The 18,908-nt window shown below is 36.4% G+C and overlaps 1 protein-coding gene across 1 annotated transcript; it reads left to right on the top strand.

Moving 5' to 3' along the window:
* The first annotated feature begins 7,524 nt into the window (after window positions 1-7,524).
* Window positions 7,525-10,048, top strand: LOC122068735 (cytokinin dehydrogenase 3-like). Its single transcript, XM_042632616.1, has 4 exons — window positions 7,525-8,233; window positions 8,540-8,667; window positions 8,972-9,534; window positions 9,633-10,048. Exons 1-4 carry the CDS (start codon window positions 7,615-7,617, stop codon window positions 9,949-9,951), a joined length of 1,629 nt encoding a protein of 542 aa, XP_042488550.1. The 5' UTR covers window positions 7,525-7,614; the 3' UTR covers window positions 9,952-10,048.
* Window positions 10,049-18,908: the final 8,860 nt, after the last annotated feature.

Below are 18,908 nucleotides of genomic sequence, written 5' to 3'. Positions count from 1 at the left end.
TTTTTTTTTTTTTTTTTCTTGATATTCTACTAACCCCATTACAGAATTTGTACACAATAAAATAGAAAATTTGTTAAAAGTAGTACAGCCATTATAAAGGTTCAGAAGAAGATCGAAACACTTCCTGCAGGGCCACACCATCCTTCCATCATCTCTAACCAGATGGCTAAAAGGCATCCACACATCTAGTACTACATTAATGCCCATTTGTTGACACGCCTTGATCCCTTGAAAGAGTCATCTGGCACAAGTCTCCGTCTCCTCTATTATGAGACCAAAATCAAGCTCCAGGAAAATAAAGGTGTTCTAGCTGATATATAATCAATGAGGACCATTCAGCTTTGCCATCAGAAGTCTCAATCCCCTTGCACACACTATCACTAGGACAGATACTGTTGGTATGTCCATGGTATCCAAATCAAGGGAGTAATCATAAGGGGTCAGGCTATTGTAATTAGCTTTAAACAAGAAGGGAAGAAGGTGAAGGTCAATACCCAAGAGCAATGTTATGCAAAATAGCATTTGTTGGGCTTGATTTTCTTGAAAATTACCTAATTGCGGTGAGTCCAGATGAAGTATAGGTAAACCAAGTATGCTCTCTCATCCTCATCCTCACTTGAAATGACATATTATCTGTTATGCATGAAATTATTTTGTTGCTCCTCATTGATGCACACCTTGTCGCTTGCTTAGGGAACCCTAATCTCCTTTATTATTATTATTATTATTATTATTATTATTATTATTATTGAACTAAGTTCGATAGATTTTAAACAACTATGCTTCCTTCTCCTCCTTGAAATGGCATCGTTTCCCCTTATGCATCAAATTATTTTTTGTCACTCCTCATTGATGCACTCCCAATGGCGCTCACTCAGAAAAACCCTAATCTTGCCTCTATTGTATATCAGAGTAAATTAATTAGATTTTGCATCTTCTCCCACATAGGATCCACTGTCTATGAGATATCAAACCACAAGTCATACATTAATCACTTTGACTCGTGGTTTGAATACCCTAGAGTAGTGGGGTTCCATATAGGGAGGATAGTTCCTCTCCCCACATAGGACCCACTGTCTATGAGGTATCAAACCACAAGTCAATAATTATTTAATCACTTTGACTCATGGTTTGAATACCCTAGAGCTGTGGGGTTCCATGTAGGGAGGATAACTCCTCTCCCCACATGGATAGCTGATCCGAATTAACATGGGCAACTTTGCACCTACCATGCCATCTTACGCGGAGATGACCTTGAATCCTACCATGTTCGGATTAAGATTGTTGACTAAGCAAAATAGAAAAGAACAGTTTCCAGATCAAGCACAAAGGCAGGGTATAGAACCATGGTGACAAGTTGGCAACAAGAGGGAATAGTTGTACATAGATTTTAGAGTAGACGAATAAGTCACATTAGAGTACAAAGTTGTGGGATCAGTTGCAAAACCCTTGCAAGTGTGATGCAGGCTTAGCTCAGCCTCAGCTAGACCACATCAACAGCTTGACCCCATTATCGTCCTAGAAGTAAGCCCTCACTGATTTGATAAAATCTTCAAGGATTCTCTGCTACTTAACTATGGGGATTGCCACTTCAGTTTTTTCTATATTCTTCCATTATTTATTGTGATATGTCTTTACTAGCAAGTATGAAGATTTGAGAGAATATATGGAGACTCTTGAACTATCGAAACAACAATATTTCCCTAATCTATATTTGGAATGTGATCGAGCTTGATTGAGAAGTACCAACTAAGGATATCTTATAAAGCACTATTTTTAAAAGGATTTTGTTTTATTGGAGACCACAATCAAAGAAGCATCTACCCTAGACAAATTATGGGATCTCTTTCCCACTTTGATTTCGTTTTTATTTTTATTATGTGTTTAGTACCAAAAAATCTACCTTAGGCTCTCTTTGGTATGATTTCTATTTGTATTTATTAACTATTTTTTAGAAATTATTTGTGACAATAAATTATGGACCACAAATAGTATTCATTTGGTTACTACTTATAAAATAGATTATATAATTAGAAAATAGGTTTCAGTTTTCACCTTCAGCTTTGAGATTCGAGCAAGAGAGATGATAGGATTTGGAGTTTTTTTATTGGAAAAGTATAAAACATTCTAAAGTTACATATTGACCATTGATTTTGAGTAGTTTAGCACATGTGCTCTGTTAAGGTAGTAAAAATCAATATAAATGATTTGTTACCACAAATCACAAATACCTTGAGAGTAATTTGTGATTTGTGATTTATTCTAATTTATTATAAATAGAATTAAATGCTATAAATTATACCAAACACTTGTAAAAATAGAAATAAGTCAAATAAATACAAATAGAAATCAAACCAAAGAGAGCCTTAGTTAAAGCTCTTTTGTTTAGGTCTATTTTCTCTACAAATTCTTAATTATAGGATTTATGTTTTAATTGTTTAATCTCAACCGTATGATTGATAGGTTAGAGGCTTGAGACATTAGGGTTTTCTTTTCTTATAAATTGTAAGAACAATGCAGTATATAAATTAAAATCTTGAAGTGTTCTACCTCAATAACCCCTTGGAAAGTTACTTTGCATGAAAGGTTGCAATCTTTTTCTATAGTGTAAGAACTGAAATTTTCTCCTTCGTTAGAGATGTAACTTTGGGACTGCGTCAAAATGAAAGTGATCACATCTTTCTATCTACCACCACCACCTACTACGAGCTAGCTATTAGTACTACTAAATAAGTACTAGTACTACTGGGTATGACTGGATTTGGTCTTCTGCAATTTTTTCCTTGTCTTGATTGGGACTCAAAAGATAGAACCAAAGATCGTTAGAACGAAGATCACATGAATCCACTCGGGACCGCTTATGTTGGTATCTGTCATGCACTCATGGAGTGTCCCTAAGGATCATCCTCCACGATATTGCTCCATGCAACCAATCATTGACGGATCTGATATTGATATCACTGAAGGCATCAAAGCCTGTTGTTCCCTGTAGTTGGAACACCTTCTCTGGTGCCCATGGCTCTCTTCCCCACCAAGATCTTCAGTATCTTCCAATAGTCCCCTCCCTTCAAGGATTCCTACATATCCACTTCGACCTTACTGTGTCCTTTCCAAGGATCACCATCTCTGTCTATTGCATGTAAAGTTTTATGTGTAACTGTAAACTGTAAATAGAAGTACAGTCAACCATGAAGTTTTTTTCTTGGTCTTGTTGCATGTAAAACAAACTACCCAAGACCCAAGTAACCCTCGTCACTGTTCAGGCACGAAGGAACTGAGAATTTATATCTGAATATACGTTTGTTCTTAGTACCTACGTTTTGGAGAGAGGGAGAAAAGTGGGAATTAAATTCTAAAGAAGGTAATTGAGTTGGTAAGGGATCTTCGTCTCAAGTGATTTTGAATTCAACTTTTTTCACTTTCTTAGGGTTATCCATACAGGGTGTGATTGTGGGTCAGTATAAAATCAGCAAACTAATCAGGCCAAAGGTCTAAATACTCGTTATAAAATTAAAATTAAAAAAAAAAAAAATATTATTGGAATCAAGTTGTACAGTGCACATGCATGGGATCCGGGTTTCATTGTCCAACTTATTTTATGGGTCCTACATATGATACTCCATAGAGCTAGAGTCAACTATATAAGATCCTCATTTATTAGAATCGTCCTTCTTTCTTCTTATAATTTTTGTTCAAACCTCTTGTCCAGAGTCTCAACACCTGATTCTCTTACGTTTCAAGATTTTTTTACTTATTCCCAGAGAGATTCATCATCCAATAATGAAAGAAAATTAGTCTTCCTCACAGATAGTGCAATGTGGGAACTGGGAACCATGCATGGTTACATTGGTATCGCTATTATTTGATATCGATTAGGATTAGGGGGTATCGGCCAAAAACCGATACTTATTTTTCCATTTGCACTTAATATGGCCTGATACCAGCACATCCATATCGATACTGTATCAATATCAGCGATGATTGGAATGGCACTGATATCAATACCTAAAACCCAGATTGAGCTGACGCCATCCTTTATATATATGGATCATATAAGATGAGTATTGACAGTATTGTATGATATATAAATTTCGGAAAAGAGGAACCTATATGCACATGTCCTATAAAATAACTGATCGCAGAGATAAAAATATCACCTATATTGATATTTCCACGGGCACTCTCATTGGCCTTCATCTTGGTGTAGGAGTCACATTCCTAGACAGAAAACTCTCACCCATAAATTTCTACGAGGAAAAGATTCTTTGAGCTATTGAGCATGGTACGCTAACAACCTGTGTGTAGGACACCATTATGTAATATCTATAGAAACGTAACTCTAAAACGATGCAAAAGATAATGGAAAAACAAAACAAACAATGCACACAGATTTTACGAGGTTCGACAAGGTTGTCTACGTACCCGATGAGATAAGATCCTGCTTCACTATCAATGGAGAATAGGGTTACAGCGCTCGTCCTCACACCTCTCAGTATTACTTGCATTATAGAGAAAGAAACCCTCGCTACAAATTTATAGCGAAAAAACCTTAATCCGGATTAAACTACAATTGCCCTCAAATAAAAAATTCGAGGGGGGGGATGCGCCCCCCGACAACCCCTGCTATGCAGGGGGGCCTCCTGTCCCCCTTGCAACCCCCACGGCCCGCTGACCGGCTAGCGGGACTGCCGTCCTGCCTGTCTAGGTGTTGCACCAATACTCCCTGAATTAAACTGTAACGGAATACAAGACATCATACACCAACAATATCTCATCAGTATGCTCCTCTCAGCCACTTGCTTAAAGAACCCTCTCTCCTATTTTTATATTAAAGAAAGCCACCCCAATTGTGTGAATGAGGGAAAATTTGGTATGATCATAGTGTCGGTGTAACTAACCGTGATTACACAGAGCCAAAAGAGAGAGAGAGAGAGAGAGAGAGAGAGAGAGAGAGAGAGAGAGAGAGAGAGAGAGAGAGAGAGGAATGTCTTAATCTGGAAGATACATGCATGTATAAATTAAAATGGTTGTGAGGACTGATTCCTATCCATGCAACCTTCTAGTTTAAGTCATGTATTGAGTTAAATCTTCTTAGATATTCTTCTAGACTTATTTTCAACTCCTTAAAACAGTTGACAAAACTCAGATTGATTACATTCATTGATTCTCGTTTTTTATTAGAATAAGAATCATGTGAAAATTATGATACTATGAACAAAGCTCGATTTGTGAGGTAAAAAAATTTCAGTCCATTATAATCTGTTAAAACTTATGAGTGTTTACTCTGACTTCAAAGACAATCCAGTATGGTTTAGAAAAAAAATTTAGTGGGTTGAAGACTTGAATTAAATTAATTAAGAGACAACATGGAGTGGTGTAATCAGTTGGGTTTGACGTTTCAGAGTTACCTGCAGGCTTAAACCCATACAAATAAAATCTTAAAATGAAACAAAACCATGTAATGTCACAAACTTCAAATCAATGCCGTAAGCAACTAAAAAGATTTAGAACAGAACAAAGGTCTTGATATTGATGGGTGTAGAGCAAGATCTTTGTAAATCAATCAACATATGAAAAGGAGAGGAAATCTCGAAGGAATCTGGAAGAAAACCCCCATTGGAATACCAAACTTGGACTCAAATCCTTTCTTCTTCAAATAGGAACGATAGTACTCCCTAAGTCTTCAAAAGCCCCCACCCCACTTAGTATTATTTAGGACTTAAGGACGTTGGCAAGTAATTTCATGAGATCTGTACCATCCCTCCATTGATGGTGGGCTCGATCCTTTGAACCCAAAAAAAAAAAGTAGGTTGGGAAAAACAAAAACAAAATACATGCATAAAAAACAAATGAGAATTGATTACATCGTTTGGTAAGATTGCATAAATCTGCTATTAGATGAGATCTACATCATTATAAATAGAGAATGAGGTTACAATCGCTCGTCCTCACACTTCTTTCAAATTAATCATAGAAAGAGAACCCTTGTTATAAATATATTGCATGGCTGTCTCGGCTGCCTCTTAATTATGAGATTAGATTATCTCTATGTATATTTACCTGGACGTACGTGCGAGGATCCAATACCTGTTCCACTTCCTGAAATATATATGAAAGCAGAAGAGACACATATTGGATCTAGCAGTGGAACTATTCTCCCCCTTAAGAGCCCTTCAGAATCAACCCATTTATGTAAGCACGGAATACGAGACAAGAAAGGATCAATTGCTCGTAGGATGACTTGATCATATAGGTTAACATCCAACACCTGTCATTTTTATTTCCAAATAGGGGAATTTATAATCAGTCCCTTATAATTGGCCTATATTTACTAAAACTCCCCTACCTTTTACTTTTTTTTACTGATACTCCCCTGTTTTCTTTATTTTTACATCTCTCTCCCCTGCTCTTTTTAAATATCCAGATTACCCTTCATTTTCACTTGTAATCTATTAGGCTATTACATTCTTTTTCAAATTGATTGGTTCAAAACATGGTTTGAACCAAACCACTAACAATTTTTGTTTCATCTAATCATCAAGGATATTGTAAATTCAAAAAAAAATATATATATTCGATCTATATCTATATCGGTATCATATGTCCCAATCGAGTGCCACGCATTGTTTATTTTTTTTAATCCTTAGAATGGCTGAGACCTATACCAATTTAATACCGATAAAAAAATAGATTGCTAAATTTGTGATGTTGGATGAGATAAATAATAATAATAATAATAAATAAATAAATAAATAAATAAACAACATCCTTGATGATTGGATGAGATGAAATAAAAAAAAATGATAATAATAAATAAATAATATCTTTAAGGACACATCAGCTTTGTCAATATCGTTGATGATTGGATGAGACAAAACTTGTAAGTGGTTTGGTTTAAACCATATTTAAACCAATCAATATGAAAAAAGCATAATAGGTTATAGTGAAAATGAAGGGTAATCTGGGTATTTAAAAAGAACAGGAAAGAAAGAAATGTGAAAATAAAAAAACAGGAAAGTGTCAATAAAAAATATAAAAGATAGGAGAATTTTTATAAATATGAGCCAACTCTAAGGGAGTGATAGTAAATTCCCCTTCCAAATTTATTTTGTTCAATAACAAAATATCGAACAAATGGTGAATCCTTGTAGGATACTAGTCCAATCTCATACAAAACATCGTACTCCAAACAAACGAAAAACTGTGGGTCATTACGGAATCTTTCATAGAGTTTTAATGTTTTACAGGGCTGTCGTCCATTCGTTTATTGAAGAGGCATTAAATTCCCTGAGAATAAATCTGTATGACGTTAGATGGATGGATAGATATGATTCTGTTGTCTGGTCCGGTCGTATCTTTGAAAAAGCAAACAAATATATGTGTAGGCCGCTACGTCGTTTTGCGATCCAGACACCAAGATTTCCTCTCTGCAACCTTAGATTTCATCCTCGTTTTCCTTCAATAATAAGTCTGTAACCTTTTCTTCTCTTCAATTTAAGGATAAATAACCCCCCCCCTCCCCAAAACTCCCTCAAGTACCAATCCCCCAAGCACCACCATCTCTTTGTATCTAATCTTCCTTGAGAGTTTTCTCCATTCTCTCTTCTCTCTCAAATGGGTAATAGTACAAAGAGCCTTAGGAGTTGTTTCACTGTGATATTGTTTGTAAAACGTTTGGTGTCGATGATAGCTAAGCACAGCAGGCCATGGCCTCCTTCATTGCCACGGGAGCTTCAATTCCTAGACGTGGCAGCTAGGCTTCGTGTTGACTCTGACACCATTACCATGGCCTCTACTGATTTCGGCAAACTCAATCGAGAGATCCCTGCTGCGGTTCTTTGTCCCTTCTCTAAGGATGACATTGTGGCTCTCGTGAGATCCTCTTACTCTTCTTCTTCTTCTGTTACTTTTAGTATTGCAGCGAGGGGTGAGGGTCATTCGCTGCGTGGACAAGCCATGGCTCCAGGTGGAGTGGTTGTAGATATGAAAGCTATGGGCATTAACAGTGGAAGAATTAGTGTATGTGGTTCAGCTTTTTATGCAGATGTGGGAGGAGAACAGCTATGGATCGATGTGTTGAATGCGACCCTTGAGCACGGGGTTGCACCCAAGTCTTGGACGGACTATTTGTATCTTACCGTTGGGGGAACCCTCTCTAATGCAGGCATCAGTGGACAATCCTTTCGCCATGGCCCTCAGATCAGCAACGTCCAAGAGTTGGACGTCGTTACTGGTATAATCTACTTCTCATCATATCTATTAGTGTTCTCTTTCTATTCTCTCATTATGCCTCTCCCCACGTGGTGACCTCAAGACATGGGATCCCACAATCCATGTAGTATCACGTCGTATGAAACCACAAGTCAGCCACGTGGGGGCTGAGCTGATCTGGAATCTACTCAGCCACCCAGGTGGGCTGAAGCTAGCACTGTAGAAATGGAGCCTTTATCTTCCAAAGTAAACCCCTTTGTTTGTTCTAGTTACAAGCAAGATGAACTGATGAAATTAATGCTTTGGCCACTATTGAATGAACCTGCAGGACGTGGTGAGGTGGTGACCTGCTCCAGGCACATGAACTCGGAGTTGTTTTGCGCAGTACTGGGAGGACTTGGCCAGTTTGGGATTATCACCAGAGCAAGAATTTCTCTAGAGCCGGCCCCAACCAGGGTAATATATATATACACACACACACACACATACATAGGGCATATTTGGGCTGAGGAGAATGTGGGGCAACCAGCAACGCTTGCATTGCGGTGCATGCATGCATGCATGCTTGACCATTTAAAAAAGATTTAAGGGTCTTGATCTGTTGTTCTCTCTGGTGAAGAATTATTTCATTTGATGGATGATCGATCACATGCTTGACCATTTAAAAAAGATTTAAGGGTCTTGATATGTTGTTCTCTCTGGTGAAGAATTATTTCATTTGATGGATGATCGATCACCTGGGTTTTATTAATGGTTGCAGGTGAAATGGGTACGCATGCTCTACCATGATTTCTCGGCTTTCACAAGAGACCAAGAGCATTTGATCTCAATCAACCTTAATGAAGGACAAGGGATGGTGAAGGGATTGGATTACGTGGAAGGTTCAGTTACGTCCCAGCTGAGTCCTGCCAATAATTGGAGGTCATCCTCATTCTTCTCCAAGGCTGACCATTCCAGAATTTCTTCTCTTCTAGCAACCCAACAACATGACATCCTTTACTACTTAGAAGTGGCCAAATATTACGACCATCTAACTGTTGATACTGTTGATGGGGAATTAGAAGTGTTGCTCAGTGGGTTGAGCTTCATTCCTGGACTCATCTTTGCCAAAGATGTATCATATGTAGATTTCCTGAATAGGGTTCGAAGTGGTGAACTAAAGCTTCGTTCAAAAGGACAGTGGGATGTTCCTCATCCATGGCTTAATCTCTTCGTACCCAAATCTCGAATCTTGGACTTCGATGCCGGTGTTTTCAAGGGCATCCTTCGACAGAGCCCGAGCCTCGTCGGTCCCATCCTTGTCTACCCCATGCTTCGAAGCAAGTGAGTGAGAAGCTAGTGATGAAGATCAATTAATGAAGAAGAAGCATTCATGATGAAGTAATTAGTAACTACTGAATCAAATGCATTTGGTTTTGCAGGTGGGATGATAGGATGTCGGCAGTAATTCCAGGTGAAGATATCTTTTATTCTGTTGGATTACTACAATCAATAAGTCCAAACGGAACAACACAGGAGTGTAGAGAAGATCATCATCATTTAGGCTTGGAGGAGCAGAACAGGAAGATATTAGAGTTTTGTGAAGAGGCTAGCATTAAGGTGAAGCAATATCTTCCCAATTATAGAAGCAGGGCAGAGTGGATGAATCATTTCGGTCCGAAATGGGAGGTGTTCAAAGAAAGGAAAAATAATTTTGATCCATTAGCAATACTCTCCCCAGGACAAAGGATTTTTAATTAATTTCTAAGACCAGTGTTTTCATCTTAATATTTGTATCAGAGGACCATAATGAGTTCTTATAATGTTTAATGGTTACTAGTTAATTAGCTTCCCTTTATTTCTCTTCCCCTCTATCTTTGGTTTTATGCATCCGTCACTATGGGTTGATGGGACTAAGTCAAGCCCAAGGATTGGATTACCAGCGTTACTTTGTCTAGCTGTAACCTAGTAGGTTACAAAAGGCTGGTAACCCACTTCTAGTTACCTAAAAATCCTATAATATGAAATAAATGATTGGTTCAAGAGGATTCAAAAAGTAATTTCATGTATTTATATTCCCAATAAAAACTTAATAGTTGTTGCACTACTTTTTATGACAAAGTGTTTAAAAAACGGGAGAAATGAAATTTTATCCTCAAATAGACCCAAAACCACGTTTGAAATCTCATATCTCAATTCCTTGTCTCTCTAAAGTCCAACATGGGATTGAAAAAAATATATATATATATATATATATACACATACACTAACATCTGGGTGTTTGGGTCTATTGCTTTGAGTAAGGGTGTTCATTTTCATTCCAAGAGGGTTGGACTAACCAAGAGAAACGTGAAACAAACCTTTATTGATTTGAGTTTTTATCAAATCGGTAAAAAATTGAATTGGACCAATTAAATGAATCGAAACCGTAAAAACCTTATAACAACTTAAAAAAATTATTAAAAGAGAACATATTACCTACAAAGAGGCCATCAAGTCAACTCAATAAAAACCGAACCGATCTGAATTGAAATTGAACTTTGATTTCATGTTGGCCTAATACTAGATAAATTCTAGATCAAAGTGACCAAAATCGGAAATGGATCGAATCAATCACAAAAGCCTTATAATCAATCATTCTGAAAACAACCTGGATATGTATTACTATGGTCGATTTGGATCGAAATTGGTTTATTCAATCAATAATTTTAAACTCGAAATTGAGTATCAAAACAATCCCTCTAGTGATTCCAACTCTAAATTGACCATTCTAGAATTGCCGGAGTTGGATAGTTCACGACCAATTCTAATCCAACTGGGCTAATACCAGAATATTCACTCAAAATCAAAGAGTAAATTGGTCCCTAATGATTCCACTCTGGATCATATACGAATCAATCACAAAAATGCTAGAATTGACATTAAATTCTAAAAACCAATAGCCCAATCCCAAAAATCCTAGATATGCCATTCTATAATGATCGGAATTGGGATTGATCCGAACTAGCCAAATCAACTAGGGATTTTAAACTTGGAATTGGAGATCGAACTGATCACGGTTTCAAGTATCAGCCTGGGATCAGTCGTATTGACTGAGACCGATCCTCGATCTAGATCGATTATCCGGATCATTTTAGGGGCAAAATAGGTAAAAAGTAGTACCTTTTATAAAAATCAGGGGTAAAATAGACTGATACCCACCGATCCCATCCGATCCGGATAGGTATCAAATCGGCATCCACAGAGATTGATACTGATACCTTCCCCTACATCCTTGGAACTGATTCCAATAAATTTTGATCCAATCGAATCAAAATCGGACCGAAAAGAACCCTAGAATCGCCCTCAAATCTTAAGACCCACGATCTAGTCCTATAAACCTTATAATCAATTTTAAACACGGAATCAGATATCAAATCAATAACTGTCAATATCAATCCAAATCCAAATCAAATTGGAATTGACCAGAATCAATCCCAAAACCTTTAGAATCAACCCATAAAATACATTATAATTACAAAATTTCACATGTCATCATTATAGTAGTACCAAGCCTATGATATTGCTTTAAGAAAAAAAAAAAAAACCTACAATATTGCCATTTGTCCTCTTCCGGGATTTTAACTTTCTTGAGAACACTAGCTTATTTAATACAATTTATTTCTTTGAAGAGAGAGAGAGACATAGTTAGAACTATCTTACCGACCTCATCTCTAATGCACAACCATAGAAATTAATGCAATATAATTGATACATGAATTTCTAGGAAGAAGTTTTGTTTTCTAAACTTCAAAAAACAAAAATGAAGTCCACCAAAAGTTTTAAACCCAAAACCCAGAAAAGCATTGGACACACCGAGAAGAAAGAGAGCCTTTACCTAACTCACTGGAGATGATCTCGCCGAACTTTATGCTATAAAAATCAGCAAAGGTAACAAAAAGACTCGCGAGGAGGAAGACGATCAGTGGGGGTAAGGGCTTGTTCCGGTTGTTTGGGAAGAGTGTATTCATTCTCAAAAATACCCCTCGTTTTGCCATTTAAATCAAAGTAACGATTCAAAAAGTTGAGATTAAATTTACTTTTTTGACCTTAAAAGCAATCACAAAATGACAAAATAATGGGGACACAGTAATTTAGGTTACAAGGTTTTTGTAACCGGATCGGATACATTTAGACATACCCTATATATATATATATATATATGTATAGAGAGAGAGAGAGAGAGAGAGAGAGAGAGAGAGAGAGAGAGAAGACCCATAATCTTTTGGGAGCCTACACACTCTATCGTCCACCAACACGAGAAAATAGTTTATTATTCCTCAAGAGGGAAGAAAAGTGAATCCGGTGAATCTTCACGTACGTGAATGTACAAGAAAAGTATACCTTTAATTGAGCAAGAAAACTGTCTTCCCTTAAATACACTTGAAATTCGTTTTTTCCAATTGAATATATTAGACATTCACGATTAATATTACTGTTCTACCAAAGAAAAGAAAGAGTCATATAATCATTGTCCTAAGTGAGGGATTGGAATTTACCACGCGGCATAATTGAATTTATGGGTGGTAATTCACGCCTGTCTAATCAATTGAAACTCGGTCAAATCTAACACGGTAAAGAATAAAAAAATAACGGTAGAAAATAAGTTGTTATTAAGTTTAGGAAAAATATACTACACACCATCAACCTGCATAATAACAACGAAAGGGAGCAAACTACACATGGTGTGATTTTAACATATATTTTCCTAAAATTTACTGGCACAACACCCCAGTGATGAGTTTGCCAATCAAATAGCGATTCTTCATCTAGAGTCTAGAGTTTTAAGGCCCCTCCTTTTCTGTTTTCCGAATTGATCTCAATTATATGTTAAAAAACACCCAATAATAAGAAACTCGTACATTTAAAACACATTTCCATCATTTTTCGAAGGATAAAATGGAACGTTAGAAAAAAATTAAATTAGTTTAATATTATTATAAACTATGGTCCAGCCCCAACTCGATCTTAAACAAGCTATCATAAAGTTTGGACACATGAACTTTGATACCTTTGGGGGTGTGTTGGGATAACACCTCGATCCTAACATCTCATATGGGATTGCCTCACACAATTAACACCATTAAATGTAGATATACACCATTAAATGTAGATATAATTCTAATGGGTTCCATGCATATGAACTACATTAGAAACAAGAAAAGCATGACATGCCTAGTATGAGTAATAAAAAGAAAGCATGATATGCCATTTAATCGAACTCTTGTCCCATCATTACATTCCTCACCGTGGATGTAGAAACTCCATCCATCTGAAAAACTTGAGATGGGTCGGTAGGGTAGATAGAGAGAAAAGGATAGGGTTACAGCTAAGGAAAAATCTTCTCCATAGGCCCAATCAACAGAGCCATGTGAGCATTTTTTTGGGCCCCAGATTGAAAGAGCCCAAATCATGAATATTGTCTTGGACTAGCATTCAGTTTCTGTAAAATCAGGATGTAGCCAGATCATAATCTTTTCTTTTCGTTTTTTACCCTCTTTTTTAGTTTGATGTAAAAGTTTTATAGAGATTATGTATAGAACACAATGTAGTCCTAAGTTCTAACCTCTCCCACTCGGACCTCCACTTTCACCACATGACGTGCTGAACCCCGTAGTACCACCACCCTCAAACCCCCACACCACCGCCTTCAAAACCAGTCAACACCGGCATGTCACATTCTAACCGGAGCTTCCTACGCCCTTAGCAGCCCTCCACAGGAAGGAATAATATTAGAGAATGGTCTTAACCACTCCATCACCTGTGATTGACGGTTTAGCCATTGGCAGAAGTTTGAGACATTGGAGGAAAACCCAAAAACCCATTCACAATAGTAAAGTCAAATTGGCGTAGCGAAACAACTGGACTATTGATGAAATATCGTCCCTATCAAGCAACTAATGGTATTGAAAATCTTCTTTTAAGAGAATTTTTTTGAAATTAAAATCTGAAATATGTTTTTTAGTTTTGAAAAAGATTTTTGAAATTAGTAAAAAAAAAAAAAAACCATTAAACAGAAAAATTAGTTTCAAAATATATGAACTATAACATCCCTGGGATTTGAAAAATCAGTTCACTTAAAGCTTTTTGTGCTTTGGATTAATGCTTTAAGAACATAAGCAGTTTTTTGTTTGCAATATATATATATATATATATATAGTTTCTTCATGAATTTTAATATCCCCTAGGTTTCATTTTTAGTTGAAAAATGAGAACCATGTGATTCGTCTACATTTTGTATTGAGTTGTTGATCATTTTCTCCGCAGAAATATGGGAAAATTTCGTTAGACTACTCTCTAACTGCTGGGTGTGGCAAGCCTCAAGTACTAATTACCTAAAAAATCTATCACAGTTTGGTAAGCCTCAGGAGTTGGTTGCCTAAAAAATCTGCTAGGAAATGATAAAGAGAGGAGGCATGAAAGAGAAAATTTCTTTGGACTCAATTCTCTCCAAAATCTGGGTGTTTTAGGGCAAATCTGACTGCTGGAAAGACTAGGTTCATACTCTCATTGCTTCACCTCAATGGCGTTGCTGCTGCAACTTTTGACCTTGTCCATTGCTTCTGTCCATTAATTCTTAACTCATCATGAAAGATTCTAATCTTCCGATCAGATGCCATAGATTGATTAAAGAAAAATCAATATAGTTTTGGGTAATCGATTCCGAATCATGACTACAACCTACATGTTTCTAATCAGTTCTTAACCTGAAATCTAAGACCATTTAGTAATTGGAGTGCCGGATTCGGTTACTAATTAGTTTCAACCACTATCAAAATTGATGTAATCACATAAATAATCAAATATCTTTTTTTGGTAGAATAAATAATAAAATATCCATTCCTAAATACACAAATAAGTAAATATCCATACCTAAACTCATAAATAATCAAATATCTACCCATAAGCACACAAATAACTAAATATCTATTCATTACCATATAAATAAAATTTTTGAACTAAAATACTTACAATTCACTTCAGACGGTAACACATTTGATGCATCAACAAATGCCACTATTTCATCCAATATCTCCCTTGACAGTGACATTGAACCTGCTATAGGAAAAGAACCAGTATTCGATCTCAATTCTAACTCATCCATGGATTCCTTCCCAGATATTGTTGATGCTGTTGGTGTATGATGTCTTGTATTCCGTCGCAGTTTAATCAAGGGAGTATTGGTGCAGCACCTAGACAGGTAAGACGGCGGTCCCTCTAGCCGGTTAGCGGGCCGTGGGGGTTGCAAGGGGGGCAGGAGGCCCCCTGCTATGCAGGGGGTGTAGGGGGGCGCAGCCCTCCGCTCGAATTTTTTATTTGAGGGCAATTGTAGTTTAATCCGGATTAGGGTTTTTTCGCTATATATTTGTAGCGAGGGTTTCTTTCTCTGTAATGCAAGCAATACTGAGAGGTGTGAGGACGAGCGCTGGTACCCTATTCTCCATTGATAGTGAAGTAGGATCTCATCTCACCGGGGACGTAGGCAATCTTGCCGAACCTCGTAAAATCCGTGTGCATTGTTTGTTCTGTTTTTCCATTATCTTCTGCATCGTTTTAGGGTTGCGTTTCTACAGATGCAAATCTAGATTCTGATTAGCAATGTCACATGTGGTTTTAGTAAAATTTAAATGGGCTTGGGAGAGGAACGGTTCCTCGTTCAATTCTTTCGATGCATTGGATCCTTTTTCTCGTTCGAGAATCTCTTCCCTTCTTCCACTCCATTCCAAAGAGTAAGTAGGAACAATTCTCCTTAAACACTATCAATTTTTTATTATTCTCAAAGGAAAATATTTTCTTTTCACCAATAATTCTTGCTAAGAAGAACGCCCATGTTGTGGTAATTCCACCCAGAAGGTAATGAGTGACTACGAACATCCTTGTACAATGTTCAAAGCTCTAGGCTGAGTAGCAGGAGCTACTTTTAACTTGTTATGAGACCAAACGATGGATTTAATAAGTTCTTGCCAAGAACCACGGCCACTGAATAGTCTAATGCTGAATAGAAACATTAAATTGAAAACCCATATAAAATGAGCCACTAGAAAAGTAAGGATTGAAAAAAACGAAAATTATTGCGGTTTTGAGGTTAATTACCTGTTTTTATTGGGATCCAACTATTTGTTGGAAGGAAATTAAGGGCAAAGAAAGTATTTATAAGAAATGGATGACAATGGTAAAGGTTACCTACATCCATAAATAGAAAACATATATTTCGCATTGATTGGTCCCATTCCACCCATATACGAGTGGGTGGCTGAACCGCTGAAGTAAACTTCCAACCCGGTTAACACCCCCAGCTGCAAAGGGCACTCTGGCCTTTAAGTTAACAAATTAAGCACTGCTAATGCTAGGGCACCGTTGCCTATTGGCCCTATTGCTTGAGCTATGAAGATCTCATCATCATGATCATGATCATGATCATGATCATCATCTTCATCATCATCATCATTATTATTATTATTATTAGGCTTTTAGGTGCTATATTTGGGATTATAGTTTCAAAAATTGGATCGGAATTGGAGAGATCGATTGGATCTTTTTGATATTGGTCGAAATCAATTCAATACTAATCCACTAGTACGACCCAAGGGTAAAGTGATTATAAAAACCGAAATTAAAAAATAGAATATTAAAAAGGGATAAATCCATTGGATCCTGAGCGATCCGAATCCATATCATTCAAGATCAATCTTAAGATTACCAACTAGTATATTTGTATCGAATTCTTAATCCATTTTGAACATTGTCTCACTCTAACCGATGGATCAACCCCGACTTGGAGGAATGTAGTGAAAATTGAGATTCTTTCGTGTTAGGATTTCTGAGCGAGTTTTCTTGCCACAATTTGAGTGTTCTTGAGAGAGATCTCCATTATAATTTTCTTCAAATATAGTGAATCATCATTTTCTTCACCTGAAGACGTAACACGAACCATACAGTGTTGAATGAATCTGTATTTATTTTTCTTCGCATCTGTTGATGTTTATTCTAACACCAAATCTGCCAAGCGCTCTTAATCAGGTTCATCCTTGTTGCATTCCTCATCTAACACAGTTGTAACTACCGCTCTACGATCACGCTCATATACAATCTCATCAAACCCTAATGACCTATAAATATTAACATAACAATTTGTATGTATCATGCAGGGTCCATGTTCCACATGCGCATATTTGATTTAACCTCTATGGAGATTATAAATATAAGGGAATGTATTAGTCTCACTATTGTCTTCTCCTTCAATTAACTATCCAACAAGTCTAGAAATAAATCTTCCTTAGCACCTTCTAAACCATGAAACAAATTAAGATAAACTCCACCATTTCCAAAGAACTCTCTTACCACCCGAAGCAATAAAATAGGAAATAATGGTCCCAACCTCTCCCTCACCATTGGCAGTTTAGCCGGTCACTGTGAGAATTTGTGAGATTGGAGGAAACCAACAAAGTAATTAAGTATTATCATGCATTTTAGGGTTGGGTTTTGAATATTTTATTTAATAAATCTTACGTTGGATTCCATAGAGCAGTTTATGTTTCATTTATCTTCTATCAATAATAATTTAAGGTTCCACCAGTCATGGATTTAGGTTTTAATGTTATTTTTTGTAATTATTATCTATTTTTTGTCCTTTTTATATTTCTCTCTTTATCTATTTTATTTTTTCCATATATAACTCTTCTGCTTTGTTTATTCTTTCAGGTAAAATCCGTCCATTGTGTATATAACTCACGTTTTAAAAGAGATTCATTTTCTCCACAAAGTTGGTGGTATTTTTGTGTGGGAAGACTATGATTGTGATTCAACAGGTTGTACTCATTCTTTGTCCCAACGCCTTTCCAGAGGTTCATTCTCTCCTTGAAGTCGGTGATATTCTTCCATCAGAAGAATAGGATTGTGATTCAGCCGATCATACTTATTCTTTGTCCCATCAGTTCTGCTGCGTAGTTGAATCAGAATATAATTTGGATCCATTTCTCTTGGTTGATCACTATCTACCAAGAGGATAAAAAAAAAAGGATTACAGAATCGAAGGTAAAAAAAATGCGAATTGGGTTCTTCTCAATGATATTAGAGAAACATTCGTCAATCATTAAAACTTAAGGTGACAATGAAGATGAAACTCTGTCTCAACATGTGAATGGATTGTGAAATGCTAAACATGTAAAATAATTGTAAAAACACACATAATAGAATTAATTTGTTTTCTGTGGAGTTGTTTCTAGTTTTTCCCCTTTGTTTTTTATTAATATTTAAAACTTGGACTCGGAAACAGAAGAAATATGTCTTTTACGTGCTTTGTTTCTTGTTGTATTTTTTTTTTTTTTTTTTTTTTTTTTTTTTGGTTTTATTCTATTTTTCATTCACCAACAAAAATTTTCCCAAATCTGTGATATTTTAAATTTTAAATTTTTTTAATTAGAACGATACTAAACAAATAAGTTGCATCCATTTTCTTCTATTCTAAAAATAATATTAATAAATAAATAAATATAAATATCCAAACAAAGCTTGTTTGAGATCTAGAGCACAAATATTTTTCTCTTTTATTTAGGAGTATAAGTGACAAAATTTACAAGCATATGCATGGGATCCAAGGAGGCAAGGAGGGAGCGAGAGAAAAGAATATGAGATAATTAACTACCAGAGTACTGTATATTGGGGGAAAACATCGTCTG

Source organism: Macadamia integrifolia, unplaced genomic scaffold (genome assembly GCF_013358625.1).
Source record: "Macadamia integrifolia cultivar HAES 741 unplaced genomic scaffold, SCU_Mint_v3 scaffold456, whole genome shotgun sequence".
NCBI classification, from domain to species: domain Eukaryota; kingdom Viridiplantae; phylum Streptophyta; class Magnoliopsida; order Proteales; family Proteaceae; genus Macadamia; species Macadamia integrifolia.
This window is presented reverse-complemented; position numbering and strand designations above follow the sequence as displayed.